The sequence below is a fragment of the Petaurus breviceps genome, unplaced genomic scaffold (genome assembly GCF_028583685.1).
Source record: "Petaurus breviceps papuanus isolate PSGF00001 unplaced genomic scaffold, PetGlider_PUasm1.0 187, whole genome shotgun sequence".
Taxonomy (NCBI): domain Eukaryota; kingdom Metazoa; phylum Chordata; class Mammalia; order Diprotodontia; family Petauridae; genus Petaurus; species Petaurus breviceps.
The window spans coordinates 17634623-17648591 of NW_027185799.1; the positions used below are offsets into that span (position 1 = coordinate 17634623).

The 13969-nt window shown below is 37.4% G+C and overlaps 1 protein-coding gene across 1 annotated transcript in view; it reads right to left on the minus strand.

Annotated features, from left to right (window-relative positions):
* The window catches only part of TYRP1 (tyrosinase related protein 1), a 28363-nt gene extending 14932 nt beyond the window's left edge, over window positions 1-13431 (minus strand). The window contains exons 1-4 of the mRNA XM_069090568.1: window positions 13255-13431; window positions 12265-12761; window positions 9590-9912; window positions 4323-4527 (exon numbers count right to left, since the gene is read on the minus strand). Of these exons, the coding sequence (XP_068946669.1) occupies window positions 4323-4527; window positions 9590-9912; window positions 12265-12643 (907 nt within the window). The 5' untranslated portion in view covers window positions 12644-12761; window positions 13255-13431. The remainder of the gene's footprint in view (window positions 1-4322; window positions 4528-9589; window positions 9913-12264; window positions 12762-13254) is intronic.
* Window positions 13432-13969: the final 538 nt, after the last annotated feature.

The following is a 13969-nucleotide window of genomic DNA, read 5'->3' on the forward strand; positions in this document are numbered from 1 at the left end:
ACACACACACACACACACACACACACACACACACACACACACACACACACCCACACCCACACACCCAGAGAGACAGAGACAGACACAGAGAAAGAGACAGAGATACTGAGAGACAAAGAAAGGGACAGAAAAAGACAGAGACTCAGACAGATACCAGGACATATGGAAAGATAGAGACAGAAAGAGAGAGGCAGGGAGAAAGACTGAGAGAGACAGAGAGAGCGAGGTAAAGAGAAGGGTGAAGGAAGGAGACAGATTGAGAAAGATAGAGAAAATGCCGAAATTCATAATAGTCTTCCCTGCTCCCGGAAGCATATTATTTTAATTGAGGATTATTATATAGTTTTATAAGTTATAAAACTAACCATTTTAGCAAATACTTTTGAACTGTTTGACTATTTTTTCCATAGAACCACCTCTAGGTCATTATCTGTGTAATCCATCTTTGTGTCAAAGGAAAAAAAAACCCATGTATTTTTTATGAAGATTCTTTAAAAATACATTGACACCGAGGTTAATGAGTCTGGTCTGATTAACTACACTGATAAAGTCTCCTTATAAAAAATATATATTTTTTAAAAAGTACATTGTTGAGAGATCAACCAGCGCAACTGTCATTGAGCAAAAAATTCCAAAAACATTGTATTGTGTGTCAGGGTAAAGCAGCCCTTGGTAGTGTTGTTCTCTGTCTGTCTATGTACTTATTTACCATTCAGGAAAAACCTATCAAGGCTGTGCCTGTAAAATGTTTTTCTTTTTCTAAATCCCTTGCTTTATCCCCCTAAATATTTGTACATTGAAAATTATGAGTAGAACCTTGTATTAAGGCAACAATGCAATGGGAAAGAGCACAGAATTAGGAGTACAAAAAAGCAAGTTTTGGATTTGGCATCATCCCTTACTAATCCTGTAACTTGGAAAGGTCACTTAAACTTTTAAAATCTCCAGTTATTGCTGCTAGTTGTGAGTATTAGCTTAAATAATGAATGTGAAATTACGGTGAAAATTGTAAAGTACTAAACAAAAAAAAAAGATATATTTCATTTACTATTGACTCACATAAAAAAAAGAGAGGGTACAACTACTGCATGAAACAATGGCCTCCTCCCTCCCTCCTTCCCTCTCTTTCCTTCCTTCCTTCCTTCCTTCCTTCCTTCCTTCCTTCCTTCCTTCCTTCCTTCCTTCCTTCCTTCCTTCCTTCCTTCCTTCCTTCCTTCCTTCTTTCCCCCTCCCTCCCTTCCTTCCTTTCTTCCCTGTTTTCTTTCCTGCTTCTTTCCTCCCTCCCTCTCTTTCTCCCTCCTTTCCTTCCTTTCCTCCCTTCTTCCTCCCTTCCTCTCTCCCTTTCTCCCTCTTTTCCTTCTTTCCTTCCGTCCTTCCTTCCCTACTTAAATCCTTATCTTTCTCTTTCTTCTCTAATTTCACTCATCATCTTATATTTTTCCCAGTATGGTATCATCATGATGCTTAAAAGGCACTATGGGAGTCTCCAAACACAATCATAGTTATATAGAGAGATATAAAAAAAAAGTCATGGAGCTTAAAGGACCCTTGAGAAATCTTCTGTTCTAGTCTCTTGCTTTGAGGCAGGGCCATTCCAAACCAACTTCCCAGATGATAACACACAGTATATTATTTTTTTCTTTAAAAACAACATAAAACATCTTCTGTAGAAGGTGATTTCACACACTGCTACTTCTGATGCTACTATGCAGAGTAGCCTGGAGTCAAAAAGTCCTAAGTTCAAATCCAACCTCAGGTACTTTCTAACTGTATAATCCTTAGGAAGTTGCCTCTCAAGGTTGTTATGAGGGTCAAATTATATTTTATTTCAGCACCATGCCTGGCATATTAAATAGCATATTAGATGCTAACTAAATGCAAACTATTATTATTGCTACCTTCTTTATGTTTATTCAAAGTGAGAAATCTTATCTTTCTGGCTAGAAAATTCTTACTTTTGTTTATCCTTAATTACTTTAGTTGTGTTTGAATCCCTTACTCTCCATATCAAGTGGAAAAAGTCTCTTCCCTTTTTTGGTTTTAGTCTCTTTATCTGTAAGAAAATGGAAAGGATTGGTTTGATGATATCTAAGGTCTCTTCGAGGTCTATAAAAGTGTTGTACATAATGGAGTGAGACAGAAGATCCCCGAGATTAAAATTGGAAGTGGATTTTATTGCTGCAGGATTGCCAGGGTCACATACCCAAATCAGACGGCAAATTGGCATAAACAATATGCCGGTTTTTAAAGAGATTACAATAATCAGGTTATGTAAACTGAAACTACAATCAGTGATTGGCCTGTGTATGTTTGAATTTTCCCGTGCTTTTCCTAGGCTGAGCCTCCCATGCATGGGTCAATTAGGAGAGGGAAGGTTAGGGTAAAAGTTATGCTAAAATGCCTGCTTACAGATCAGTGGAAGGGAAGGGAGGGGTAAGAGTTATGCTAAAATGCCTGCTTACAGATCAGTGGAAGGGAAGGGAGGGGTAGGAGTTATGCTAAAATGCCTGCTTACAGATCAATGGAAGGGAAGGGAGGGGTAAAGGTTATGTTAAATGCCTGCTTACAGATCAATGGAAGGGAAGGTGGGGTTGTGCTCAATATTAGGATGAGGTGTCCTATGTGATATCTCAGTTCTTTTTCAGCTCTAAAATTATGTGACTCTAGAGAGTGAGTTAATTAATAAAACTCCTAATATTACAAAATGAAATAAATGCAGTTCTTTCCCTCTTCCCTTTTATATGTCTTCTAACACCTTAAGCAATGGCATCTTCCACTGAAATTTTTTTTACTTTTAACAGCCCAACAAGAGGTATGACTATGGCAGGAAGGCTCTGATCAGTATTGAATATAATGAGAGGATTAATCCATAGCTATTATTTTTTAAAAATGCATGTGGAAATTAATGTTAAAATGAGTAGATTTCTGACCAACAACAGAAAAAGATCAGGGGTCTGAAAAGTATGGAAAATCTATATCTTCTGGAACACCTAAGAGACCTGTTGAATGATTTTTTTCAGAGTGGTAAAAATTAGAATGAAATAAAGTGGGCCATATAACCAGAAGATTATTAGGTGATTTTAAATTTTTTTGGGGGGGGGCAAAGCAACTAGTAAGGAGTAGAGAGTTTAGACTTTGCAACAAAGAAGGAATGTCCATACCAGAATCACAAGTAGGCAGGGCAGCCAATTCACAATATTAGCCGGAGGATGACTTTACCTTTCATTCCTTTCTTATTCATTTCCTACATTTGCTACAGTTGAGGTTTTCCCAAGACACAAGAATTTAGAGGATGAACTTTAGCAGAGTAAAAGCCACTGTCATGGTACTATATCCCCTGCTATTCAGCTGAATCTGTCTTAATGACTTCTTGTATTATTTTTATGAATGATGATTTGCCTTAGTGGATAGAACTTGTCTTTGAAATAAAGAAAATCTAGATTCAAGTCAGGCCTTGTATGTATTGTCTGTGTGACCTTGGGCAAGTCATAACTTACAGAGAATGTGCCAACCTGCATTGGCAGATACAGTTTCCTCCTCTGGGAGTTCCCTATATCAATCAAATTATAGGTTTAGACCATATCTGTCTTATTTTTACATTCTGAGTCACAAAACCGATTAACTTATGTTGGTTGCTCCAAGCACCAAAAGTCCTAGCACCTGCTCTGCCTATATCAGAGGAATCCTAGGTCTTTGAAGTACAGATAGGCATATTCCATCTCACCCCTTCCCAGGTGTAATGGGAATGTAAATTTTAAAGATCTTCCCTGCCCCTAGGCTAAAGTGCACCTGGAGCCTGGGGTGGGAGGCTTGTTTTTCAGTTGATACTTTTTGATTGGTCAGTGGGTCCAAAAGGTTGTTACATTCTTTGAGCCAGGAGGCTATATAAGCCCTGATGTGTAGCTTTGTTCTGGGGCTCACTTTGAGAAATGTTCTGTGATCTGATCAGATGAAACTCTGGGAAGCCATTGTCCAGGGCCCCCCGGCTTTGAAACCCAGATGTTGTTTTTATGGATGTAATGGTTGTACAGTTTGGAAATCTGTCTACTTGATCTGTTTCTGTCTTGATAATTCTGTCTGTATATTCTGAAGTTCGGGGTGCTGACCGTTTTTCCCCTGAACTAGGTAAACGATACATACTTGACTGATTAAAGTAAGCTTGTTAACCCATTTTGAGTTGCTTTCCTTTAACAAAGGAGATCCAAGAACCTGTGGTGGCAGAGACCCTGGGGACGCTGGGGTGCTTGCCGCTATACCAGGTAACTTGTTTATGTCTTTGCCTATTAAAAAATTCATGGTCCTCAGTTGAAATTGGAACTTACTGTTACAAATGGTTCCCAGAGTATCATAATCTTGCACAGATTCACACAAAACTCGCCATTGTGAAAAGACAGAATTCGGACTTATCAGAGAAAAATCAAAGTTGCTTCTTGATCCCATCAAGTCATCTGTGCAGATATCACAGGTGTTTCCTCCAGTAGCAAAATTCCAGTATGGAAGGGCAAAAGTGGGATCCTGCAGCATCTCCTAAATCACAGATATGCTATTATTATTTTCTAATAATATCATTTGCAGGTCAAATTTTCTTTTTCCTAAAGTCACTCTTGAAATTTAGACGACTAGCTCTACATTCATCTTAGTGGCAGTGCCTACACAGGACCAATGTATGTAAATAAGCCCCTAAACTAATAGAAAGAGTGATTTAGGCACAGGAAAACCAAGCCTATTATATGATATGGTATGAGGCAAATAATTTGAAAGCTTCTTTAAATGTATGAAGGATTTAGTCTACAAAATTTACTGTGTTTTTAGCATCAATTGTCAATGACACCTTTTTTTGCCTAGAAGTTTCTACTTCTATTGTTTACTCTGTCAATGAACTAAAGGCACACAAGCATCTGTCTGAACCAGATGTGGAAGACTAACAAGATGGGAATAAAAGGTGCAGTCAAACCCCACCGAATGGTGTTAATTGGTTGCTTGAAAACACAGCTTTAGGCAAAACAGTGTTCAATAGCAATTCTTCAGTCAACAACTCTTCATTCAGTAAATGTGCTAAATGGCTAGTATGTGGAGATCCTTGTGTTTACAGAGGGAGACCAAAAGCTTAAAAAACACATAGTCCATACCCTTTCATGGAGTTTATAGTCTCATGGGAGATAAGACAGAAACATGGATCACAATAAAACACAATATTGCAGGATAAGGGCTTTAGAGAGGTGCAAAGCCAAGTGGCAGATGAAGGCTAAGGAACGAGGTACCGTGGGCAATTAAGAAAGACTTTCTAGAGAAGGTGGTGCTTGAGTCCAATTTACAGGAAGGGAGGAATTCACAGATTAAAAAGAGGAGGCAAGAGGACATTGCAAGCACAGGAAATAGGGTGAACCAAATGAAGGTACAGCAGAGGAAGAGTATAGTGTATTCATTACCCTGGTTTGCTGGAGCACAGAGTGTGTGGAGTCCAGAAATATGAGATGATGTTGGAAAAATAAGATATTGCTAGATTATGTAAGACCTTGAATTGTGGACAGAGAGGTTTGACATTTACTCTTTAGGCAATGGGGACTTTTTTTTTTATCACAAATGATTTTTGTTTTTAAATCACAATTGACATTACTAGCTTTATGTGTAAGAAAGATTATTATGGTTTTGGTATGAATCATAGGATAGCATAATAGGAGAACAGAATGGAATTGAAATCCCTGTTAAGAGTCCCAGACCAAGAGACTGGTAACAAAGGCCTAGAATAGGGTAGTAGCAGTGGAACTAAGAGGAAATAGAAGTGACAAATGATTTTGAGGTACAATAGATACTCTCATAACTGACTGGATATAAAAAGTTATGAAAACAGAAATATTGAAGATAACCTCAAGATTTCAAACAGTGTTATAAATGAAAACTATGCCACTATAATCAGAATTAGGGTTCTAGCAGTTCAATATAGGTCTTTTCAGAACCTGAGACTAAAATAGGATCAGATTGAATGAGGGAGGATTAAGACTACAGGCTGAGGGCATAGAAACTTGACACAGCAAGTTATTTAGATTTGCAGTTGGTTGTTAACAGAGTAGAGGAGCACAGGAAGGACAGCATGCCCAGAGGGCAAGAAACAAAGAAGGCAATGACAATGGTAACATTTTAGGTGAAGGTTGGGAAGAGTGATAATCTCTTTCATCTCCCAGGATTCCTTACTTTCTTAACTTCTAGTTTAAGATCTAGCTAGAGATGACAGCTCTCAAATTAATTAGGACATGACTTCTCAAATAAACAGCTCTATAGATAGAGCTATTGTTTTCAGCTTGGAAAGATGTAATTCATCATCCCAGAGGAAAAGAGAAATTAAAAAAAGCATGGAGCTCAAGTGCATGTGGGAAAGGGAAGGTCAAGATCATTCACTGGAGTTGGAGTTGGTGTTTAGATTCCAGAACTGAAATTTAGTATCTCTAAAACACAGATCTGACCATGTCACTGTCAAGTGGAAAAAGCCTCAGTTGACTTTTAATACAACCATTTCTCAGTCCCCATTCTATTGTTCTACCCTCTTCATTCTTTATTTCTGGTAGGATAAAATACAAACTTCTGAGCCTGGCATTAAAATTCTTTCCACAATCTGACACCAACCTTTCTAATCTGGTTTCCTTTTATGTATTCTACATTCCAGTCAAACTGGACTATTGTTTTCCTATGACCTTTTCATTCTATCTCCCATCTCCATACCTTTGCAAGGCTGTTCTCCATGCCTGGAACGTACTTCCTACTCAGTTGCATTTTTCAGAATACCCAGCTGCCTTCAAGGCATTGCCTAGACTAAGTGTTACTTCTTTTGTAAAACCTTTCCTCATTCTCTAGTTTTTTAGTGTGCTCTCCTTCCTTAAATGATCTTGTATTAATTGATTGGCACATGTGTTTTATAGTCACCCTCTGAAAGTTTCCTGAAGCCAAAGTCTAGTTTTTGTCTTTGTATTTTATTTGTCTAGCACTCTTCTTTGAATATTGTAGATGCTTAATATTAAAAACAAAACAAAACAAAACACCTAAATTGAATTCCAGGGTTCTGTAACTACGTGGTTCAACCAACTTGAGGTGCTATATAACATCATCGTACTGACTAGCACTGCTGTTAAAAGAAACCTTTTTATTCAGTTCAATTTAGTTCATTTATTTGACAAGCATTTATTGGTTACCTACTTGATAGGTAAGATGGTGTGACTTTCTATGACATTTAACAACTCAAGTAAAGAATAAAGACTCAAATTGGATACCAGGGATAAATTTGGATGGTTTCTGGGGACTTCTTAAAGGACATTTTTATAGGGAAGAAGGTGTAAGGTAAGAACTTGGTTATAATGTATGTCAATTACATTGATAAGGAAATTTTATATACCTCTGAAGAGTAAGAATTTGGTCCATTTCTTTCTGTCTGTTTTCCTTAGCTCTGTGGTCTGGTTTTTGTTAATATCACCCTCGTTTTTTTTTAAATGAGGTCAATGAACTCATGCTTAATTTAAAGAATTCTAGGTAACATATTCATTTATTTTCATTGATGAATTCTAATAAGATTTTTTGGTACTTTGGGAAATTGCATTTAGTCTTTCTCCTTTTTTTAGTTTGTGTTGTTTTTATTTTCCATTTATTCCCCCTCTCTCCTCTCAATAAATTGCTGCTATGCTCAACATTCTAAATCGTATTCCAAGAAGCCCTTTATGATCAGTCTTATAGGAGATTTGGAAGTCCAAAGAACCAGAAAAGGTTTTTTTTCCCACTGTTGGACCCAGACTTCTCACGTTGAAACTATTATGTTTGCTCTTAAAATTAGTAGCAACCTTTTAAAGTAATCATCAAGACTGGATTTGTGGCTTGGTAATTAACATTCTGAAGTACCAGCATCTTCATGTGGCATTTCCACAGCACAGCACCTCAGGATTTAATTGACCAGATTTGCAGGACAGTTGGTTTTCTAGAACGCTAGTCATGGCGGTTGGAGTTTACATAGGCAAAATTGAAGCTTTTACATATTTTCCAGCTGCCCTTTCATTATGATATGCCCAGGAGAAAATAACTTGAGGGCACAAGGATGTGCACCCAATTACAGATGACAGATTTATCTACTCATAATCCTCTAAATGTCTTACTTGTAATCAGAGCTATAAAATATGAAGCCCCAAATATCAGCGGAGATCATTTAATCATCCTGGAACTACACAGAGGATATTTCATGGGACTATCTTTAGCTCTGTGATTTAATGAATTGGATAGCTTCTCTTCAATCATTCTTTTTGAGTGCAAGCAAAACAATGAACAGAAATTGTCAATCCTACTTTAAAAATTATTAAATCAAATTCTGAAAAATGTCTTCAAAATAATTTTAAGATATAAGGTTTTTAAGAAAGTCTTTAGTTGTGTTATATCGTTTTCACCTCTTAAACAGTATGTATTTGGTGCCTTTCCTAGTTCACCTTTGCTATTTTTCTAATTGATTTTATGCTCTCCAGCACTTATCACAAGTGAGAGTACAGTAGAAATAACATGAGAGCCCTTACTTCAATAACAGATTCAAAATATTTTTATCCTACCCTCAATAGTAGTCAGGAAATCATTTTGCCCAAGCTAGAGGCCATCAGATAGACAAGCATGTTAAGGATTTGCCACATAGAGAAAAGACACTTCAATGAAAAATGCAATCAGAACACTGGAACATTTTAAACAGATTTCCACTTTAGACTCAGATAGGAAGAGGTTTGGAAATATGAATGCAGATGAAAATAGCACAGCATAGAGAGAATGGTGCCTGTGCTAGGTAACAGAAGCTGTTCTGTGGCACAATAAGAACACATTTCTGTGTTTTTTTGTTCATTTTTTTTTGTTTTGTTTTAGGGCCACTAGGTGCCTAGTGGATAGAACACTTTACTGGGAATCAGGAAGACTCATCTCTGTGAGTTCAAATTCAGACTTGGACACTTACCAGCTGTGTGTCCCTTGGCAAGTCACTTAACCTTGTTTGTATCGAGTTTCCTCATCTGTAAAATGAGCTGGAGAAGGAAATGGCAAACCACTCTGGTATCTTTGCCAAGAAAACCCCAAATGGGGTCACAAAGAGTTGGACATGACTGAACAACAACATTATCTTTTTCAAATACATTGATAAATATCAGGGACCTATGAAAGCTCTGAGCTTCTACATCATGGCTTTGAAGGATAATCTACACCCTTTGACACAGAAAAAAAAAGAGTCTAAATGGGACAGTGTTTCAGTATGAGCTATACAAGATGAAAAATCATTTAATTAAAAGGTTGTGATAGTTTCATAAAGCTTGAATCCACTCCTATAAGGGGCTTCTATGACAATGAAAGTTTGGAGACCTGATGTTTCTTCCTCTATCATAGTTTATGAAGCATAAAGTCACATTTAGGGACTGGGTTGAACATAGCCAAACAACCAGTTAGCTTCAAGATCAGGATGAAACACAACAATTGCTACTTTCCAGTCCTATATTTAGCATCTAGAATTGCACTGGTTTTTCAGAAACAATTTGCTTCCAAGCAAAGATTCTTAAAAATCAACCCATTCAGTATTTACCCCCAAGCTTACCTGCATGTCTTTTTCCAACTGCAGTAGGTGGTACCTATGCCAGGTGAGAAAAGCTGGGCCTTCATGAGAAAAATCCACGGCCCCAAAGCTCTCCTGCCCTTCCCCAAGGAAAGTCTTTTTAACTGAGTAATAGTGGGACCACACAAAATAGTTATAAATGGAAATATTTTCAAACTGTGGGGTATTGCCATCTGTTCCCAGTAGTTCTTCTGATCTTCTGGTGGCTATGACCAAATGGGGATGAATAGTACGCTTTGCCATGTCGAGTGCACGGATAAAACGATCTCTTTCTTCTCTATTCAGGTCTAGAAGATTTCTCCTAACTTGAAAGATAAGAATTAAGTATTAAACCAAAGTCAGAGATAATACACAACATAGAAAAGATGTGGAATTGTGCTTCTTTGAAGAATGGGACTCATAAGCTTTTCAGTAGATTAAATATGATGTGGAAGTGGATTCCTAGAAATCATCTTGTCTGAGCCCCTCATTTTACATATTAGGAAATGGAGACCAATAGAGAAGAAATGACTGTCTCAAAGTCATAGGGGTATCAATTAGCAAAAGTGGGATTTGACGCCAAGTTCTCTGATGCAAAATCTGGTGCTCTTAATTCAATAAGAAGTCAAATCAGTTTACACCAAAGACTTCCAGTTGTCCTTTGTCCATAGTATTCTCAGTTTTCTCTCATTTCAAAGGGGCTTTTTGAACTTAGAAGGTCAGGGGCATGGAAGGGAAAAAGGATTTATATAGGACCTACTATGTGCCAGCCAGACATAGTGCTCAATGCTTTACATGGGGTGAATTGAAAAGAAGTGGTGACCTGTTTCTCTTTGGGACAACCCCCACCACTCTACCCCAAGTCAAATACACATGAGAGAATCCAGAACACTAAAGTCACATAAGAGAATCAAACGTGCATAAATTAGCATGAATATAGGTTTAGCCAACATTCTTTATATACTACAATACAACAGTCTTTTATGGAAAGAACACCTAAAAGAGTATAAAGATGAAGTTTCCATTGAATTTATTGTAACATATAAAGTCAAACAATTCTAGTGAGTTCAAATTACTTTCTGATGGTTAGTGATGTGAGAAAAACCAGCTGAAAGTAGGATATGGATATGTGAGGTAGGTAGGGGAGCCTCTGTGCTTGAAGAATTTTGACTGACATTTAATTACTGAATCACTAAATCACTAAAGTGAGGCTGCTTACTTAATAATGGAAAGAGCATTGGAGTTGGTGTCAAGGAGACCTGGTTTGGAGCTCCCACTCTGATGGTTACTGATTAGCTGATTCACTTTGGACAAGTCATTTTATTTCTCTTAATTTACTGTTTCTTGATTTATAAAACAGGCATAATAATTTTTTGCCCTATTTATCTTTCTGGGAAGTTGTGAATAAAATCTTTTGGAAAACTATATGGAAATTGAGTCATTATATATTTAAAATCTAACTCTATAAGAAATCCTTTAGTTGCTAAATGCTTTCTGTAGTTGGACAGCTATTGGTCTAGCATTGGTTCTAATGTTATGAAGTTGAATAGCATGCCCGTAAACCTGGGAAGTAGTCCTTTTTGAAGGCATCCCAGTTCCTGCTGTATTCCATTCTTGCTTTACCATGGTGCTTTAGCAATAGTGGAGGATCTCTTAGAGCAAACAGGGAGATCATTCATTCTTGGTTGGGCCATGAACTTTCCTTGAAATGGTAATTAAATTTTATGTTTATATGGGAGCTGTCTCTTGACACAGAGCCCTCATGATGTTCTAACCTGTCACTGTGTTTGATTCTTTGGAGAAAGGGGCAGGTCCACATTGACAGACATTTGTTAAGAGTCTTGGTTTTGATATGACTTTATTCTGATTATCTACTATTCATCCAAAGTAGTTAGAGGGGATGAATGTGAACAATATTTTACCTTATCCTACTCCATCTTACTTTTTATTTTTAATGTTAACTACCATGAGATATGGTGAAATATCCATTAAAGAATTATATTGATTAACATTTTGATAAAAATATCAATATAATTCCATTATTACCATAATAATTTCATTTAATTCATATATGGAAGAGACTTTAGAGTCATGTAATACAACTCCCTCATTTGTAGGTTAGGAAACTGAAGACCAGTATATTGAAGTGAATTGTCAAAGACCATATAGTAAATATAGCAAAGCTGGGATTCTGTCCTAGGTTCATGGACTCCAAAATTAATATTTCCTCCCTTTACCATGGTTAATCTGTTCATTGTTCAGCTTGTTCCTTCTAATTTCATTTATTTTTTCACTATTTACTCCAATATTATTATTATTTGAAGTCACAGGAACTGGATGTGAATATCAGTTATTCTTACTTCCTGTATGACCTTAGACAAGTCACTTAACCTCCATAGGCCTCAGTTTTCTCTTCTGCAAAATGAGAGAAATGGGCAAATCTTTAAGGTCTTTTCCAACTCTATATTCATATTTCTATGATAGTTTTCTCATCTTCACACCCTGATTCTCTAATCCGAGTGTGCTTATTTCTACTAGATGTTTTCCCTTTTTCAAAGAATTTACTTCTATTGTTGTGTAACTTTTTTTTAAAGACTCTCCTACTTAACACCCCCTCCCTTTGTAAACTGTTGCCTCAGTTCTCATACAGTGTTCTCAATCTATTTCATTGTATTTACCTGTAAGATCCCTTTGGTCACATGCTGGTCCTCTCCATCCAGGTTTGCATGTCCCACAGTTGTATCCCGAGAAGTTGCCATTGCAGTGGCAGGTTCTGTTGAAGAACCTAGTGGGCCAGGCTTCACGATCATCTCTGCCATCATGTGGGTACTGGGGCCCATGAGGCCGGGAATCAGCAGTAACTGCATCACACCTGCCCCTCCTAGTTGATGAGCCACAGCTGTCTCTCCCAGGCTCTAGTCCTGGATTCAGGTTCGGACAACATTCCCCACTTCTCAGTGCATCCAGGGTAGCACATTCCCTTGGAAACTGTGCATAAACCTGGTGAAGGAACAGCAGTGACCAGAGCATCCAACAGAGATGTCCCCTCATTGCCATTCTACTTTAGGCAAGAAGCTGGAAAATTCTGGAGAAGAAAATCCTTCAGGAATGCAACCCCAAACCTCTTACCTTGTTTTCTCCTCTTATGGAGCTCAAATGCATAGATTAAATTAATCTGGAAAGAGAGAGAGAGAATTAGAGAGAGAGAGAGAGAGAGAGAGAGAGAGAGAGAGAGAGAGAAACTATAATATACAATTAAATCAGGTTTATATCATAATTGTCATTACCCATTCCACCATCAAAATGCCTCTTTACATTTTCCCCATGAAATAAGAGGAAATAGAGTGTGTCATTTCATTTTAATCATCATAATAATCTACCATGAGGAATTTCAGTTTGCATAATTCCTATAGCAACTATTCCTCTTTTATTAACTGAAATTTCAATATTCTTTTTTCCAACAAAAATTAATATGGTTCTTATACAAGCCATTTATCAAAGGAGCTCATTATCAATTTACTACCATTAATTAAACCAAATCATGGAATTATGAAAAGTGCTGAAAGCAAATTTCAGTTGAGTTATTTTTCATGATTGAGAGCCATATATTTTCAACAGTATTTGCTTCCTTTCCACCCAACTCTGAAATGAATTCCTTCCTCCCTTACCTTCCCTTTGGCCTTTTCTGCTCAGTGTCTCCTGCACCTCTAAGTTGTTCCTCCACTGATGTAACAGCTACTAATTTTTATTTTTGTATTTCTGACTGTTTGCTAATCTCTAATATGCTAACCAAGCTTTGGGTTGGGCTGATTCTCTTCTCCACCAGACCTTGCTAATCCCCTTTTTGCTTCAGTGAGTTTTTTTGGTCTTTAAGTAAGTATTTGGCCAGCACATGATTCCTTCCATGCTGATCTCCTTGTGATGCTTAGAGGGATAAAGAAAGGTCAGAAGCTTGTAATTGAAATAAAATGAGTCAGAGAAACTGAGGGGGCTTTTGTTTCGGGTGGATTTCTTTCTGTGACAGTATTCATTTTTAGATATGGAAAATAAGATTAATGACCTTTTCCTCATTATCAGATGAGAAAATTTGCTAGGGGCAGGAGGTAACAAAAGCAAACTCCATCTACTAATCACTGTAGAGAATGACACTGGTCCAGTCTCTGGGCCTGAGCACATGTTCCCTAGTGACGTCTATAGAGGGAGGGACAGTGGTTTGAGAAGCCATGAGGCCTTGCAGCAAAAGATGTATATGTTGCCTGTGATCTTGCTTTTCAGTCTGGTCAGAATAAGGGGGCCCAGTTCTACGATTAAAGGTTAACACTGTATTTCCTTAGCCTGAAACAAGTTACATTTTGAATAACAGTGTGGTATAGTGAGAAAAAA